The sequence below is a fragment of the Danio aesculapii genome, chromosome 13 (genome assembly GCF_903798145.1).
Source record: "Danio aesculapii chromosome 13, fDanAes4.1, whole genome shotgun sequence".
Lineage (NCBI taxonomy): Eukaryota > Metazoa > Chordata > Actinopteri > Cypriniformes > Danionidae > Danio > Danio aesculapii.
In genome coordinates, this window is record NC_079447.1 from 6,553,581 (window position 1) to 6,573,399 (window position 19,819).

Here is a 19,819-nt window from a genome sequence, read left to right on the forward strand (position 1 = left end):
ATGGAATAAACTGGTAATAGCAGCTTAATTCTAATCCTCAAGGTCGAGGTTGAAACGACAGGGAAAGGAAAACCGAAGTCTCTGTTTATGAAAAGAACAAATATTAAGCCCTATTTCTCGACTGGCACCTCTTTCACTGCTAATGCCATACTCTTTCCCACTGGACCAGCTGCATGCTCTGTACACACTGCTAATGGGACGCTCTGAGGTGTCTGTGTTTGACTTTTCACTTTTGGGTGAACTATGACATAATTAAAGCCTGTTCTCCACACCAGTCACTCTAGGGATGTTTTAATGGTGCAGTGTTTTTCATCTTACACTCTTTCTCTCTCTTTCCCTCCGCACCCTTTCACCCCTGTCCTCCTGCTCTTTTTTTCCCTCTTCGCTCTGCAGAGCCTCCAATCAAAAACCAAAACTGTGTGCCCACCCTGTTCTCGGTGCACCCGGGTGAGCTGCTCAAGCTCAAGTGCCCGCTGTCTGGGGCAGATGACATCGTCTGGACCAAAGACAGCTCCTCGGTGCGCCCCGACAACCGCACGCTCGTAGCTCGGGATTGGCTGCAGATCAGCGACGCCACCACGAAGGACTCGGGCCTGTATTCGTGCAGTGCCACGGGCTCGCGGGACTGCGATGTGTTTAGCTTCATCGTAAACGTTACAGGTGAGACACTTGTCTACCACAGGGGGCGCCATTGGCAGAATGAGACTTCGCCATATGCTGGTCTGGTTGAAACAGAATGGTGGCATTAATACATCGTAAAAAATGATCCGTTACGTAAAAGTGTCTGTATTTCCTGAATTATTGCTGTTTTCTGTTTATGTACGGATTTGAATTGCATTATGGGATTTTGATCTTGATTTTATGTTGAAAATTCAACTTCACAGTTCAACATAGTTACATTTATTGATATCCAAAATCAAACAAAAAATGCTTCAGGAGTAGTTAATGTGTTGGTGCTCTTTGGATAAGGGATTTATGAAGATAAACAATGAAATCATTAGTCCAAGGCACTCGAAAAGCAAGGGAAAAAATTAAAAGGCCTTTATTAACTAGGCTATTCTTTAAAATCAGCACCTACGTGTTTTCTATGAGTTACCCTGATGAAGGCAAGTATTGCCGAGTGCTTTGGACTTCTTTGGTTCGTTGTTGACGTTGTTTATTTTAATGATATTTTAGGAGTTTGAAACAATTGAATAATAAATAATATAGAGAGAAATAATTCTGAAACATAATAGAAACAGTGCTGTCAATTTATTACCAGAATTCTGTACTGTAAATTACCAACACAGACAATATATCACTTTGTGAGGTTTATTTATAAACTAATTTCGAGAGGATCACGTGCTTATGATTTATCACAGCCGGTCTCGTATTAAGCTAATCAGTATCATCCAATCATATGAGCCATAAGCTACTATAAATAACCACAGTTTTCAGTCCACTTTATCTTCGTTTGGAAGAAACCCCCCTTCCTCCCCATTCTCCTCCTTCACTTTAGATCGGGCGGCACGGAGGCCCAGTGGTTAGCACTGTTAACCCCACAGCAAGAACACTGCCAGCCCTGGTCCTGCCAGGTCGGTAGGTGTTTCTGTGAGGAGTTTGTATGTTCTCCCCGTGTCCGCGTGGGTTTTCCCCGGGTTCTCCGGTTTCCTCCCACCATCCAAATATATACATCATGCATAACAATGAAACATTTGTCTAGCCTCCTTTTTTCCTCACGTGTTCCCTTAGCTACTGCAGACGGGGAGTTCTGAGATCCACCGAGCTCAGGCTCCCCTCTCGCTCTGCAAACGGGGGGAAGCCCCGGGCTCGAGGATCCCTTGACCTCGGGGCTCTCTCCCGGGACAGCATGCCAAACAAGCTATTGATGAATCATCAGCTAAGTGTGAACTCTTGAAAAACTATTAAAAATGTAAGTAAAATCACCTTTTCAAACTTTTAAGCATCAAAAGTAGTTGGAGGAAAAATTAAGATCCCATAATGTAATTCAAAGGCAAAAGTAAACAAAAAAACAAACACAATAAATAGAAAGCAGTTTATTACAGAGTGTTTGACTTCTTCTTAAACGCATTTTTACAGTTCGTATCTCACTTTTCGATGCAGCGTGCCCTTTTCAGAATTACATTCTAAGTTATATATTTGTCTGCCGCTGGTGGCGCCCTTATCTTATTTTAATTGCATTTTTTTGTTTTGTAGTAGTCTGTCAGGTGACTTTGCATGCTCCATTTTGAATTGCGTCCTGTGTTTGGATTTGTTTGTACTTTTTTGCGACATTCATTGGCTCTTTAAATTGAGTATTCAGATTTTATCAGTTGAAATGCCTGCTGATAGATTGTCTTACTCTTTTATTTTTGTGATTGTGTTAAGTAGGCATTTTGTGAATCTGTTTTAATACATCATGAAAAATTATTTCTTTGTATTTTTGGCAGATTACGTTCATAGTAGTGTTCAGCTATAATCAGTCTTATCTTATAGTAAATTGTGAAATAATAGTTTTATTATGGTCATGTGGTTAATATGGTAATATTATATATTTTATAAATCAAGCATAATCAGTATAAATATGTATTACCATGTACATATTATATAATGTTTAATCATTAAAGCATATAATATAATATAATATAATATAATATAATATAATATAATATAATATAATATAATATAATATAATATAATATAATATAATATGTATTTACACACATCTCTTTCATATATATGACTGAGAGAAAATTTTTTCAACACATTTCTAAACACAATAGTTTTAATAACTCATTTCTAATAACTGATTTATTTTATCTTTGCCATGATGACAGTAAATAATATTTTACTAGACATTTTTCAGGACATTTCTATACAGCTTAAAGTGACATTTAAAGGCTTAACTAGGTAAAAAAAACTAGGTATATATATATATATATATATATATATATATATATATATATATATATATATATATATATATATATATATATATATATATATATATATATATATAATCAAATTAATTTTCCTTAGGCTTAGTTCCTTATTTATGAGGGGTTGCCAAAGCAGAATGACCCGCCAACTATTCCGTCATATGTTTTTATGCAGCGGAAACCCGTCCAGCCACAACCCAGTATGCATGGGTCCGTAAAATTTTCTGACGGTATGATAACCTTGGATAAAAACATCATGGTTTCACGGTATCTCTGTATTGTGATTACTGCTTTAAAATAATTTATTTTTAAATGTCTGCGTGAAAAAAAAAACATTTTTCCCCATTAAACACAATATATTTTATTATATTAAAATATTTTGGAACATGTTTGGAACGTTTTGTAAACATGTCAGGCTAAATAATTAAAATAAAAAATGGACATCTGGTGTCTTCATTACTTTCAAAGATACAGATTTCTTTACAAAACATAAAAAAAAACATTTAAAAAAACTTACATATACCTATTTGAATTAGGTTTTAAAACCTTGACTTTTCCAAACCGTGGTATACCTTAAAACGGGCTACCGTCCCATAAAAAAAAAACAAAAATAAAAACAAATAAATAAATATATACTGTATATCTAATCATAATTATATATTCACATGTTTATGTAATCAGTTTAATTATGTAGCCCATATATAAATAATAAATATTCAATCCATTTAATGAAAGACAAAGTCACAGATAATTGCTAGCTGCAGGGTTTCAGTAAAACTACTACTAATAAGTTTATTAATATCAAATTGTACTATATTCACTGCCAGTAGTAAAGGCAAAAATGAAGTAAGTATTCCTGGTACTCTCTGCAGATGCCATCTCATCCGGTGACGATGAGGACGACACTGAGCGGTCAGACGATGTTGGGGCGGATGGCGAACAAATGCGTGAGTATCGGGACTGGGGGCTGATTACCATCTAAAATACATTTTATGTCTGAGGTCATATTTCTAGAGAAAATTGACAGCTGCAACACAACGCTTTTTAAACATTAGTGAAGGCATTCCTTTTGTGCAACACTGACTGTGGCAATATTGAAAGCCATTCTGTAGAAAGGACAGATTGAGGAGACTGATGATAACTGTGTAGCAATTCCAGCACAGACACATTCCCAGAATTCCAGGCTCCGTCATTCCTTCTTCCTTTGTGTCTTTTGTGCACTTTCCTTCTCAGATTGCTGCTCTTTGAGAGGCCTGTCTGTAATTTACCTGATAAGAGATGTGTTTTGCATTGAACTGTTAGGAAACGGAAGGACCTGAGGTTGAATGTGAATGAAGTATAAAAAAAGACTTGTTTCTCAATAACTATGATTTCTTTCAACTATTTTTACGCACATTTTTTAGGATAAACTTTTTAGCCAATAAGAAACAATCATGCATAAACTACAATGGAAATACATTTACTCAATACATTCCAGCATGTGGATCAATAAAGTCATGTGATTCTGTCTTCATAAAAATGGTTGCGATGGGATGGCATAAACAAACCAGTGGAGCGAGCACAGTGTAAAACCTCTGAAGTATCGGTTGTTTTGGTCATTCTGAAATCCCTCAGCCAAAGTCTGTCACCACAGTGGTTCAGTATTATTAATATTGTTATATTATTACCTCCAGAACTGTCTTGAACATCTATGCTCCAAAGAGGGTCTCATGCCTCCAAAAGCCATCGCATTGCATTTCATTTTCATCTTCTGTGGTGCAACTTATTTATTATAGAAGAAATAAAGCCCACAGTGAGTTTTTGATATTTGCCGCTAGTTTATCATGAAGTGGCAATTTGGACTCATTGGATGGAAACACTGCTTTATTCGCAAATGTTTTATGCTAGTTTTGCGATTGAGTCTAATCACTCCTTTATTTGGAAACATCGCTAATAAGCTGCTGAAAGCATAGAGATAGTTCACCCCAAAATGAAAATTACCTCATCATTTATTCACCCTCATGTGGTTTTAAACTTTTATGGGTTTCTTTCTTCTGTTGACCACAAAAGAACATATTTTGAAAATTGCTGGCTGATGTCAATCCATTGACTTCCATAGTAGGAAAAAAGTCATATGGAAGTTCAATGGGCGACCTCAACCAGCAATTGTCAACATAACTTCTTTGTGTTCAACAGAACAGAAGAAAGTCAAATAGGTTGGAACAAGTGAAGGATTAGTAAATGATGACAGAAATTTTATTTTTGCTAGAACTATGAACCCCTGTTGTGCCATGTCAACACATTTGCCCTTTTATTAGACACATACACTACTTGAAAAGTCTTGTCGCATATCCAAGTTTTAGGAATAACAAATAATAACTTCTAGTTGATCATTTGATATCAAAAGTGGCTTATATGAAAGGCAAAGGCCTCTAGATCACGCTTATTTGACCAAAATAAAATATGATCCTGCCTTGATTTTTCATGTCCAGTATAGAATATAAAGTCATTCTGCAGTGGCAACAGAATGAATATTGTGTCTGACTCCCATGAGCGTGGAGGACTGCATCCATACATCTCTACAATGACTCAAACACTTATCAATAAAGTCATCTGGAATGGCAAAGAAAGCGTTCTTGCAAGAGTTCAACAAGAGTCTTTGGATTCATCTTCAATGCCTCATTCCTTCATCTTACCCCAGACATGCTCAATAATGTTCATTTCTGGTAACTGGGCTGGCCAATCCTGGAACACCTTCTTTGCTTTCAGGAAATTTGATGTGGAGGCTGAAGTATGAGAAGGAGCGCTATCCTGCTGACGAATTTGCCCTCTCCAGTGGTTTGTAATGTAATGGGCAGCACAAATGTCTTGATACCTCAGGCTGTTGATGTTGCCAACCACTCTGCAGATCTCTCGCAAGCCCCATACTGAATGTAACACCAAACCATGATTTTTCCTTCACCAAACTTGACTGATTTCGGTCAGAATCTTGGGTCCATGTGGGTTCCAGTAGGTTTTCTGCAGTATTTGTGATTATTGGGATGCAGTTTCCGATTCATCGGAAAACTGTACCTTCAGCCACTTTAACAAATGATCAACTAGACGTCAAGTTATTATTTGTTGCAATTACGCTTGGGATCGGCGATAAGGCTTTGTCAGGTAGTGTACATGTTTGAAAAAACATTTTCCTAATATACAAATTTACAGACCTTTTCCATCCATAAACCTATATACAAGATCAAATTGTAAGTTCAACACTGTTGTTAAAGTCAGAGGTTTTTATCTGCTTCACGTGAATGTAAAGAACTGAACTTAAACACTGAAAACTGAACTACACTGTTTCAATTTACTATGATCTTCTATGTGAAGCTGCTTTGACACAATCTACATTGTAAAAGCGCTATACAAATAAAGGTGAATTGAATTGAATTAAATTGAATTGAATTGAATTAAAGCCGGGACAGGGGCGACGCAGTGGCGCAGTAGGTAGTGCTGTCACCTCACAGCAAGAAGGTCGCTGGTTCGAGCCTTGGCTAGGTCGGTTGGCGTTTCTGTGTGGAGTTTGCATGTTCTCCCTGCATTCGCGTGGGTTTTCTCCGGGTGCTCCTGCTTCCCCCACAGTCCAAAGACATGCGGTACAGGTGAATTGGGAAGGCTAAATTGTCCATAGTGTATGAGTGTGAGTGACTGTGTATGGATGTTTCCCAGAGATGGGTTGCGGCTGGAAGGGCATCCGCTGCATAAAACATGCTGGATAAGTTGGCAGTTCATTCCGCTGTGGCGACCCTGGATTAATAAAGGGACTAAGCCGAAAAGAAAATGAATGAATGAGAAAAGTCGGGACAGGTGAAGAAATGGTGTTGACTACATTTCCACTGTTGAAACGAGCATCGTACCCAACAAAATCTGTTATGAGTTTTGCAAATCTAAATATTAAAGAGATTTACTGGAAAAAAATGTAAAACTTCAATGCTTTATTTAGTCATTCAGCACTCTGTTGTTAAAGTCAGAGCTTTTTGTTAACTTCACATGAATGTGAAGCCGTGACAGGTGAAGATATTGATGTTGACTACATTTCCACTGTCGAAACGAGCATCATACCCAACAAAATCTGTTTTGAGTTTTGCAAATCTAAATATTAAAGAGGCTTGTTGGAAAGCGGGGTGGAGCGACGTCTCTCAGTTAATGGGCTCTGGTTTGGATCTGCACCAACACTTCTCTGCGTATGTTTTGGAGGTCTGGCCTTTGGCTGCGTATAAGTGGATTGGGCCCGGGATGGAGGGGTGTTTAGCATTGTGCTCTGGGCGGTTTTCGGGCTCGGTGGGTTGGATTGCTGCCCAGCTCAACCACTCAGAGCTCTTTGATATTTTCTGTGCAAAAGGGGCCCTCAACAACAGCGGCCTCAAAAACACCAATTTTTTCCCTCCTCTCACGAGAAAGTTTCCTTTATTTGTGAAATGTTTTGCCCTCGGATGAGGTGCGCTGGAGTACACAACACTGGGATTGTTTAAAGACTGAAAGTCTGCTTTGGATGTTTTTTGGATGCCTAATCTGAAGGAATTAGCTGCTGGGATGTCTCAGTGTTTCTGTGTACGTACAGATCTGTGCAGATAGCGTTGGTATTTGTTGATTCTTCCTTCTATAAAACCATGTCTGAATGGTGGTCAGTCCATTTTTTACTTGAGGTCACCTGTTTTAGGTTTTCCCAGGACCCCATTTGACCCGTTTATCTCAATGTCAGTCTAATCTCCACTTTATTTTGTTGGAAATATGCTTTACAGCTCTCCTAGAGTTAAACATTTGAGTTTTCCTATTTTTGAATCCATTCAGTAGATCTCCAGGTCTGGCGGGAGCGCTTTTTAAAAAATATATATATTTATTTATTTTTTTATTGCATCTTTTTATTAACATTTTAACTATTAATCACAAAACACATTGAAACACACCAACAGACAATGCCCATTTTAACAATGCAAAGCTAAAGGAAAAAACAGAATACGTATATACATGCCTAAATAAATTACAATAAATAAATAATAGCATAATAGCAATGATAATAACAATAAGAAATAAATAAACAAACAAAATGAAAGAAAAAAAACATATAAAGATAAAATAATAGTGAAATAAAATACATAAATTCAATTATGACATACCAGAACTCAAAATGCAGCTTAATGAAACATCATTAAGGTCTAAGTAAGGAGTGCAGACTTGATGAAAAGCCTCAGTAGACCTACTGTATGAATGACACAGGTAAGAAATTCTAAGGGAATCATTTCTCTAATAGTATTGTGCCACCCTTTCAAGGATGGGGGTTTGTCACTGACCCAGTTAATCAGTATATTTTTCCTGGCAGCGAAGGCTAAAACGTCAAATAAACGATTAGTGAATTTGTCAGTCAAACATGCGGTTGACTTAGCTTAGCTTAGCATAGATCATTGAATTGGATTAGACTGTTAGCATCTCACTCTAAAATGACCCGAGTTTTGATCATTTTTTTCTGTTTGAAGCTTTACTTTTCTGTAGTTTCATTGTGCACTGACAAAACATTAAAAGTTGCTATTTTTGCTAGACTGATATGGTTAGGAACTATACTCTTCTATTCTGGTGGTATTATCAAGGAATTTTGCTGCTGTACTATGACTGTATCAGTGCAATGGAATTTCTTAAGGCTGATTTATACTTCTGCATCACGCGCATGCGTATGCTCTGGTGCAGCCCTCGCCGTTGCTGATGCGCACCTCTCAAAAATGTAACTACACATTGCAACGATGCAAGCAAACAGAGAGCAAGCTCTGTGATTGGTCGACTTGGTATCGCTGACGAGTGTGGGTGGGACCGAGAGCTGTGCGAACCAGTTGGAGTGAGTGTTTACAACTATGGAGTCACGTGAAGGAGGTCTAGATGGAAAGTTAGTTTTGTGTTTACCTTATGATTAAAGGTGTTGCACATCCGCTGATTCCAGCCTCAAAATGATCGATGTTACAAACCCCTGATGTTAGTCTAGGGGATGGTGGGGTTTGACCCCAGGTGTAATTAAAATATATTTATACAAACAGTGTACAGACAACCAAAATAATACCAAAATTGTGACTTTATTTATAATTCCCAAAAGTGAACAAAAACAACGAATAAATCCAGAATAAAGAAAATCAAGTAAGACAAAAATATACTATTTACAATATTTACAATACTGAGACAAATACAAAGACGGGAAAAAACAGGAGAGCTGGCAGAAGGGACATGGGCAGCGTTAAAGAAACAAAAAGAACAAAACCCAAACTAAATCGAATATCCCAGAAGCATCTAGCTACCTAACTATGTGAAAACAAAATAATTAACACGCGAAGAGTCTTCCGAGTCCTGACTGTGCACTGTGTCTATCCAAAAAGTACAAGGGGTGGCGCTCGCCCCTAACCTAATGTACTATACAGAAGAGTAGTCCTAAGTGTTGCAAAATGTAAGTCACGTGACCTTCTCACCTGTTCGCTTTGTCCAAGCCTTGTAAACAACGTAAACGGAGAAATGGAGTGATATACGAATAACGGACGGATAACGTGCACACAGAAACGGGCAACAACAAAATACACAGTTAAATGGGCTCTTTCGTAACGCAACGCAATAAACACAAACAAGCGGAACAAGAAAACAAGAGAAGGAAGGGAAAAGAGGGCTGGTGAGTGATCTGGCGCGCGCTTTTATGACGGGTGGTCTTTGCTTATTGGATGTGATGTAAGTATGACGTAACCGGGGAGGAATTGACTGACAGCTGAATAGACCAATGAACGGAACCTGTGAATAATGAAAGCAGATATGGGATAACAGAGCGAGAGAGATAGAGAGAGAAACACAAACAGAGCACAAATAACACAAATATGTAAGATAGAGTTTGAGCTACTTCTATATTAAGGTAGCGTTAAAAAAAACAAAAGCATCAGCGAAGAAACTCGACACAGAGGAATATAAAAACCTCACTGCCAGCTAGCGTTTTGGAAGTGTTAATGCAGAGCAATACAAACCGGGGGCAGAACTAGAAATGCATGACTACACGCAAGGCATGCGCCGTGGGTCACGCCGATCTTTTGACGCAGAAGTATAAACCAGGCTTTAGCCTCTGAAATTAGTCCAAAAAAATTACATTTTATATGAAAAATATTGAAAAAATGTCAAATAAAAATATTTTCTGAATCATTTCTCACTAATATCTTTATGATTGCAAGTCACGCTTCCTATGAAAGCAGATGGTCACGTTAGTTATGTTGATGGAAATTAGCCGATTTTCAAGCATTGCTTTCTACCCCAGAATGAGAATATAGTTCCTAGAAAATAGCAACTTTTCATTTTTTGTTGGTCTTGGTACACCAAAAAGGTGGAAGTTAAAATTAATCTCCCTCCTGTAAATTTCTTTTAAAAATATTTCCTAAATGCTGTTTAACAGAGCAAGGAAATTCTCACAGTATTTCAGATATTTTTTCTTGTTAAGAAAGTCCTGTTTTATTTCGGCTAGAATAAAAGCAGTTCTGCTTTTTTAAAAATGCATTTTAAGGTCAATATTATTAGCCGCCTTACACCTTTTTTTTTTCAATCGTCTACAGAACAAACTGTTATATAATGACTTGCCTAATTACCTGTACTTGCCTAATTAACCTAGTTAAGCCTTTAAATGTCACCAGGGAGATAATTATGATATTGAATTGCATTTGTTTAATGAGTATTACTTGACAAAAATATCATTTAAGAAAACATAAGATTTCTTTGGCAGAGGCCCCGCCCGTAGCTTAAATCTGAAGCTTATAGTTCCAGCTATGACTGCCGAGGATGAAGTCAGGGGTGGAGCCTATCCCCAGGGCCAATCTAGTTGTGGTGGGTCAGCGTCTGCGTCAGTATCTGCAACAAAATGAATTAAATGAATGGACAGCGTATACATTATATACAGTTGAATTCAGAATTATTAGCCCCCCTTTGATTTTTTTTTTCTTCTTTTTAAATATTTCCCAAATGATGTTTAACAGAGCAAGGAAATTTCCACAGTATGTCTGATAATATTTTTTCTTCTGGAGAAAGTCTTATTTGTTTTATTTCGGCTAGAATAAAAGCAGTTTTTAATGTTTAAAAAAATATTTTAAGGTCAATATTATTAGCCCCTTTAAGCTATTTTTTTTCGATAGTCAACAAAACAAGCCATCGTTATACAATAACTTGCTTAATTACCCTAACCTGCCTAGTTAACCTAGTTAAGTCTTTAAATGTCACTTTAAGCTGTATAGAAGTGTCTTGAAAAATATCTGGTCAAATATTATTTACTGTCATCATGGCAAAGATAAAATAAATCAGTTATTAGAGATGAGTTATTAAAACTATTATGTTCAGAAATGTGTTGAAAAAACCTTCTTTACATTAAACCAAAATGGGGGAAAATATACAGGAGGGCTAATAATTCTGACTTCAACTGTATATATTATGGTGTCCACAAGGGCATTTAGGTCAAAGAGAAATGATCACTGCGAAAGAAATCCCTCAAGATGAGATGAGTGGTGAGGAAAGAAAACAGACAGACAGATAGAAAGAAAAGGGTTGAGTTTGAAAACCAATTAGCATGCCTTCACGCTGAAGGGATGATGTCTGTTTACACGTCTCATATCAAGTCCTTTTTGCAGCCTTCCGGTTAGCGTGTCTGTCGAACAAAAGAAATTGGATGTGATGGTCCAGTTCCTTCTTGGCAAGCTGCTGTGCTTTCGGGCCGACTTGTTTTATCCTCTTTTTCTCTTGTGTATTTTTGGAGAGTATGTTTTTATTTAAGCCGCCGCTCACTGTGAGTTGCAGACTTCCAATAAGCTGATGGGCGGTGCGGTCATGCAGCGCTGCGAGTGTGAATAACTGTTTCGATTTGCATCCATGACCATCGTGTCTTCCTGTTTCCTCTTGCTGAGATGCAGACTGCTCCTGCTTTCTAATTATTGGGGCATTGAATTTAAATGGGTGTCATGGTTAATGTTTTACTGTGGATATTCCATTGCATTTCTTTGTGTCCTTTCAGCTTTAGCTATTTAAGTACACTGTAAAAAATGCTGCAAACAAAAAAAATGTACAGTATTACTGGCAATTTTGGTGGCAATATCTTAAAGGTGCAGTAGGTGATCTGCCAAAATGCTAACCATTAGCAAAATAGCTATAAAAACAAAATCCCTCCCCTGACGTTCAAAAGCCACGACTACTAAAATCACGAACGTGCTCATTAAAAATGACAGAGACCCTCTAGATCATGTCATTCGCCAGTTAGAAAACTTCACAGTACTTTATTATACTACAATTCCAAATGAAAATCTGTATGATATCTAGCACGTTTTCAGTTGTGTAGCAAGAAAACTTGTCATAATGAGCAATATTTCATGCATGCAAGGATTGCTGGTTTCACTTTGTCCTAAAGTGACTACTGAATGCTTATTGTTTGGCTGGCGGCTTGCAGGAATTACACTTATTACTAAGCCATACCGACATGCTATTTCAGACTGAATATTCAGAGTAGCATGGTAAACAATACAGTGACTTTATCACAGGTTGTCATTGTTAAAAAATGAACCAATGTGAATATAAAACCAACCTCACCACCTCATTAAAGGTGCTAGATCAGCGCTATTTACTGATGTTGTTAAAGTAAATATAAATCGACATTATCCATGCTGTAAAATGTCCCTTATGAAACTGAAAATAGTCACATCAATCTATCGCCGGAAGATTTCAGTAGCTGAACAACACTTCTGTGCATATAACCCACTCATAACACAACAAAATGTATATAAGCTTTTAGTGACTAAAAAGAGTTTTAAACAGAACATTACCTGTCTAAATGAAATACTTCAGCCAAGGTGTCATCTTTCCTCCTGTGTGCAAAAGTAACTCCATTACTGATTCAGGATTTAAAAAAGTTTTGATTCAGTATTTGTTGTGTGAACAGAGGTGTGCAGTTGTACAAATCTACACAGTGTTGGGGAAGCTACTCGAAAAATGTAGTGAGCTAAGCTATTAGCTACACTACTTAAAATGTAGCTTAACTACACTAAAAGGTACATCCTGGGAAATGTAGCTAGCTAAGCTAAAAGCTACTTAGCTTAAATGTAGCTAAGCTACTTTTGCAATTTTTGCAATTTTCATTTTTAAATCGAAGCAACTTAAATTATCAATCATATCTTACTGATCACTAAAACTGTCAACTGAGGCGGAATTGTTCAGTTCAGTTATTTACTGTAAATAATATATATATTGTACCAAACAGAAACAAATTATAAAAGTAAATAACAGCAAAAACAAAAAATCCAATAAAACCAGGCGTTACACATTTAATATACTATAGTAATGTATAGTAAAGGGAATTATTTACAAATAAGCATTAAATTACACTAACTTACATATTGTAGTATCATTAATAAACTATCATGAAATAATAGTAATTACCATACTATACTTTAACCTTTACTGCAGCAAACTATATATATATATATAAATAACTTCTCTCCCTCAGTCATCTTTCCATCAAGCAAGTTTTCGTGTCAGCCCAATGATTGATTAGCGACGTCACTGACCAGAGCGAGAGGTGGCAGTAACACACCAAAAAGTTTGTTGTCAGCCATCGTAAAACAGGAAGAAGAAATCTTCTTTCTTACCATCATATGGATTTACCTTCATCGGCTAGACACCGGCCTCACAGCTCCGTGAATGTTGGTGCTGTCACTTATTGATCTGCGATCGGTAAATGTAGCTTGAGTGGACGCTACGGCACTACTTTTTACAAAAAAAATAGCTTCGCTACTGAAAAGCTATTGGATTTACAAAGTAGCGACACCACCGCCACGCTACTGAGAAATGTAGTTAAGCTAGTAGAAGTAGCGACGCTACTTCCCAATACTGAATCTACATTTGCTGACAGACAGTCTGGGCTATTTATCAGAATTATGGGAATTATCACCTTGACAAATTTTATTTGGATGAACATTTTTTAGTCTTATATTTTACCCAGAATATAAAAATACATATAAACACATTTAGATCATTTACTTTAATCATTACCAGTGGAATGTGAAGAGACTTTTAACCAGCACAACAAAAATGTTTCAGAAGACAATCACCTCCTGCACCTTTAGTTATAAGCAGGTAATAAGCCAATAGTTAATAGTGGGAATTGGTACTTAAACTGCAGCGTTAACTACAAAATAAATGAACAAATTCTAAATTATAATAAATAAATAATAAATGAATTGTCTTGAAAACCACCTGAAATAAAGTACAATGTAAAAAAGCTGTAAAATTTACAATTCCAACTATGCTGTAGGTTTACAGCACAATTGTAAATAATAATTAGCAGTGCACTTGTAAATTTTACAGTATTACTGGCAACCAAAATTGGCAGTAATATTGTAAATTTAACTGCAATTGTTTTTACACTATACTTGCTTTATTTTAGGTGGTTTCACAGCAACATTTTAGATTTTTAAAAATTCGATTTGTTTAATTATTATTCATAGTTTATTCATTTATTATGTAGGTAACACTGTAGTTTAAGTAGCAATTCACACTCTTAACTACTGGCTGCTTAGTATAAAGATATTGCCACCAAAATTGCCAGTAATACTGTAAATTTTACAGCATTATTTTTACATTGTACTTACCTGATTTCTAGTGGTTTTCTGGTGGTTTTTCAAGGTAGCATTTCTGATTTTTAAAATTTGATTGATTTAATTATTATTTATAATTTATTTATTTATTTCCCAGTACTGGGTTGCAGCTGGAAGGGCATCCGCTGCACAAAACATATGCTGGATAAGTTAGCCGTCCATTCCGCTGTGGCGACCCCTGATAAAAAAGGGACTAAGCTGAAAAGAAAATGAATGAATGAATTTATTTATTTATTATATAGATGTTTAGTTTAAATACCAATTCACACTATTAACTGCTGGCTTATACCATGCTTATTATTAAGATATTGGCTGTTTATTAGTATTTATAAAGTATAATCGTAATCTATATCCCTAATCCTACCCAATAAACACAACTACTACTTTAGGATTTATTTATAAGCAGCTACTTTTAGTAGTATATTGAGTTAATGTAGTAGTTACTCTTAGTTAATGGTTTGTTAGTGAGAATTGTACCTTAAAATAAAATGTGACCATTATTTATATCTGATTACATTTTCATGTATATTTAAGCTTTATTTCAATTCACAGAAACCTTTAGTTAATACTTCTTTGGTCACACTGTATATAATTTTCACTATTAATACACCATTTACTGTGACGTTTGCATAAATAAACTAATAATTGGCTGTTTATTATTAGTCATTAAAGTAGTTCTTAGGTTTAGATATTAGATATTAATAGGGATGTAGAATATGTACTAATAAATAGCCAATATCTTAATAATAAGCAGGCAAGCCACTAGTTGGTACTTTTCTAATTGGCATACTTAAACTAAAGTGTTACTCTTATTTTTTCAATCGCCCTTTGGTATTCCACACATACTTTGTCAGATCCTTGCAAATTAGACAGTAAACATAGTGCAATAACTGTAATATTTATAATAGTTAATTGCAAAGTAATTGCATTTATCGATCATGACACATTCCAGTTATAATTTGATTTGTTGAAAGCCGACCTTCAGGACTCTAAGCCATTGAGTTTCTTCCTCAGACTACGGTGCAATCCAAGAGCTACTGTTTTTGGCTTTCATCTCGAGTTTTTCCATAAACATAGATCTAGAAAACCCACTGTAGATGTCAGAGGCTGATCTATGAACTGCTGAGAGCAGATAAGCGCAGAGGTGTAGATGATAAACCTCCAGATTGCCTGGAAGTTTGATGTGATGCATATCAAAGCCTCATGTAATCTTAAAGCATCCCGAGATGTGCTTTGAAATGTGCTTTTTTTAATTCAGTGTTTGACGTAATCTCAACTGAAACATCAAGACATGGTCGGGGCATATGGTAGCTGCTCCACCTTTTTAAAAAACAGCCAATAGGGTTTTGTTTTATCACAGCTCTGCCAGTGAGGGTGGTTGAGCTCAAGCGCATCAAATGAAAAGAAAATGAGAAGCGATATAAAGGGGGCGGGACATGTCAGATACTAGAGCGCATCTGATTGGTCAGAAGACTTGGCTATTTCCTAATGAGAATTGGCAACTATATTGTATCTCTGTCCCATTGCCCTAATTGGTCCTACTTTGTATTAGGTGGCATTAAGTACAGTGTACTTAGATTAATGAAATACATTGGCACAATGCACTTATTCTGTCAAGGTTTTTTCCCTTTACTTCGTCAGTTGGTGAAGTTTTTTTCCTCGCCACTGGCATGCTTGGATCGGGACTTGTGGAGCTGCACTTCGGTGGATTTGCTCTTCAGTGTTTGAACTTTCAGCAGTGAAATTTAAACCACACTGAACTGAACTAAACTGAACTTCAACATTGAAATCTGGACTTTACTATAACTATGTTAAGCTGCTTTGACACAATCTACATTGTAAAAAGCGCTATATAAATAAAAATGAATTGAATTTAATTATTATGGATGTACATGTTTTTACATTGTACTTACATATTCAAAATTATCTGCATGTAATTACATCTTCAATTATATTCTGAACTTACATTTATAATTACACTGTTGACCTTACCCTTACCCTTACACCTTAACCCACCTTTAACCCTTTAACTCGTTACAAAAGGTGCATATCATTGCGTTACAATCAAATTCTTATTAAGTTAAGGTATAGTACTAAGTTTAGTGAACTGAACAATTTAAGTATAGTCTACAAAACTGGCAAGTAAATAAACTTAAATATGCAAATTTTGGAAGAATCCATTACTCAATTAAATTGAGGCAATGAGTTTACTCAATAACTTTAGTTCAGTCAACTTATTAGGGTTTTCAGTGTATATATAAATATATATATATATATATGTGTATATATATATACGCATGTGTGTATAATTATATACTATGAAAAAATGTTTAAAAAAATTTTAAACAAACAAAAAAAGTTACCATGTATTTACATTATGATGAATAATCCATTTGTTTTCTGATTTAAAAAAAGACCTTGCACTTAAAAGGTTGCATGTATTAAAATTTCACAGTCAAGACTATATTTGTGAAAATCACCTATTTTTTTCAAAGGATTAATTATGAGTTTGAGCTTACTACACTTGAAATCTTAAGTTTATCCATTTTCATGGTACATAAGTTTAATTAAACCATATTTTTAAGTGATAGGATCAAAATGCTAAATTTTAAGTTATGTTCAGTCAACTTTACTTAATTGTTTGAGTAAAGAAAACATTAGGGTTTACAGTGTATGTGAACATGTTCAATGAGGTGTATTTGTGGATTAAGTGTATGTGTTGTCCTCAATGTTGTCCTCAGTGTTGTCCTCAAACATGATGGTTGGCATAATTTCATCTCAGTAGCACTATAAGTGTTGTGTAAAACATTATATACACAGTAAGTACGTTACCTTGGAGTTAATACCACTTAGTATAAAGTTTTCCAGCAACGTTGCTCAAAAAGTTGCCCTGTGTATGGTCAGCAAAGGTCTTGCTGATACACTCTTGTTAAACACTTTTTCTTTTACTCAGGGCTGCCATATTGGACCTTTCCAGAGAAGATGGAGAAGAAGCTGCATGCTGTCCCTGCGGCCAACACGGTGAAGTTTCGATGTGCGGCAGCTGGAAATCCTAAACCCAAAATGCGCTGGCTGAAAAACGCAAAACCCTTCAGACAGGAGGATCGCATGGGTGGCTACAAGGTAAGAGATCTAGACTAGTGCTGCGCTCTTCACAATATGATTCTATGAAAATCTTCAACAGCCATATACTCAAAAAAAGAAAAAAAATTCCCCTACTTGTTTAAACTACCTATTTAAAATGAGCTGAAACAACACAATTCTGGAGATGCTTTGGGAAACTTAATTCTTTTGTGTTTAATCTACTTAAATTTGTTACAATTTGTTTTGGGACAGCATGAATAAATTGTGTGGAACCCTGGATTTGTTTTTACAGTGCAACCTTTCCACTGCACAATATGCTCTTTATGGTGCAAAATGTTTCTTTAGGTTTTGGTTCTCTTAAGAACATTTTAATGATTATTTTTTTATGCCATAACTATTAACACTGGAACTAGCCACGGTCAATCAGAATGCCCATATAAGACTTTACCGAATTAGATTTTTTGTCAATTTTTATAGCTTCTACTTAGAGCTGCACGATTCAGGCTAAAATGAGAATCACGATTTTTTACTTGAAATGAAGATTTTTACTTAATACTTTACAGAATAATTCAACTTTAGGATTATGAATAGTATTCTGATGTCATTACTTTTCTGTGAATTAACAAGCATGACAAATGTAAAGTCTGTTCAAGTCCACCATTTCAAGTCTATATAAAATTGAGCATTTTAACTAACAGTAGACTTACACATAGGCGTAATATTGCTGTTTTACCATATGTTTTAGAAATAACAATAATAATATCCTACTCATATTAACCTTTATTTCATATCTACAGAATGCCCATATAAGACTTTACCGAATTAGATTTTATAGCTTCTAAGTAGAAGCTATAAAAATTGACAAAAAATCTAATTCGGTAAAGTCTTATATGGGCATTCTGATTGACCGTGGCTAGTTCCCGTGTTAATAGTTATGGCATAAAAAAATAATCATTAAAATGTTCTTAAGAGGACCAAAACCTAAAGAAACATTTTGCACCATAAAGAGCATATTGTGCAATGGAAAGGTTGCACTGTAAAAAAAATCCAGGGTTCCACACAATTTATTCATGCTGTCCCAAAACAAATTGTAACAAATTTAAGTAGATTGAACATAAAAGAGTTAAGTTAAATGACTTAAAATTCACGATTTTCTCACCATTCTGTAGATATGAAATAAAGGTTAATATGAGTAGGCTATTGTTATTGTTATTTCTAAAACATATGGTAAAACAGCAATATTAGGCCTATGTGTAAGTCTACTGTTAGTTAAAATGCTCAATTTTATATAGACTTGAAATGGTGGACTTGAACAGACTTTACATTTGTCATGCTTGTTAATTCACAGAAAAGTGATGACATCAGAATACTATTCATAATCCTAAAGTTGAATTATTATGGTTTTATGTTTGATGTTTTTTATTTGTCATTGACAACATTATTAGACCATTTTTTCACTGGTAAAATGAGACATTTGTCATTATCAGATTCCCTAATGCATTATATTCAGCATTATATAGGCTAGAGTAGTAATTAGTAGTAGAATACTGAGTAAACATTTATTTTCATGCACAACCTTTTGTGTTCGCTATGGAAGAAAAAACATATCAAGCGCTTGTCATAATCATAACTCTAAAACGTGCTATGATCATTTAAATGATGTGTAGCCGGTTTCACTTTCACTTCCGAGTGCACTCATTGCTTTAGGAGAAAATACACACATGCAAATCATGCTTCCCCCGCGGCTCCCAAATAATCACTCTGTGCAACAAACTGAACGTTATTTACTGAACTTTATTACCTGTTATTCACAGCCTATGCAGGTTCTATTCACTAAAGTAGACATCAATGGCAGACCTCTCGGTAGTAAACAAACAGTGCGTCAGCTCACGTGTGATTTCGCGGCAGCGGCTACATCATTACATTAAGACAGAAATGACATCTTTGGGTGAATTATTCCTTATAAATACAGTATGTGACACTTTTAACAACATTTGGAGGTGTCCATGTTGCTCATTGCTGTCCATGTTGCTGTAAAGACTTGTGCGTCCGCCTTTACGCTTCTCTCCTGACCTTGAAAATATAATTGGCTGAATCGTAGGAAAGCTGAATTAAGATCGCATGTAGGGTCGAATCGAGATCGTGATCTTTTTTTTCGATTAATTG

General features: G+C 35.7%; 1 protein-coding gene across 5 annotated transcripts in view; it reads left to right on the top strand.

Annotated features, from left to right (window-relative positions):
* fgfr2 (fibroblast growth factor receptor 2) overlaps window positions 1-19,819 on the top strand; it is a 156,691-nt gene that overhangs the window by 36,836 nt on the left and 100,036 nt on the right. For 4 of the 5 annotated variants that reach the window (XM_056470771.1, XM_056470769.1, XM_056470770.1 and 1 more), the window contains exons 3-5: window positions 394-660; window positions 3,791-3,865; window positions 17,523-17,692. In XM_056470771.1, the coding sequence (XP_056326746.1) occupies window positions 394-660; window positions 3,791-3,865; window positions 17,523-17,692 (512 nt within the window). The remainder of the gene's footprint in view (window positions 1-393; window positions 661-3,790; window positions 3,866-17,522; window positions 17,693-19,819) is intronic. The other variant, XM_056470773.1, reaches the window with a different exon arrangement.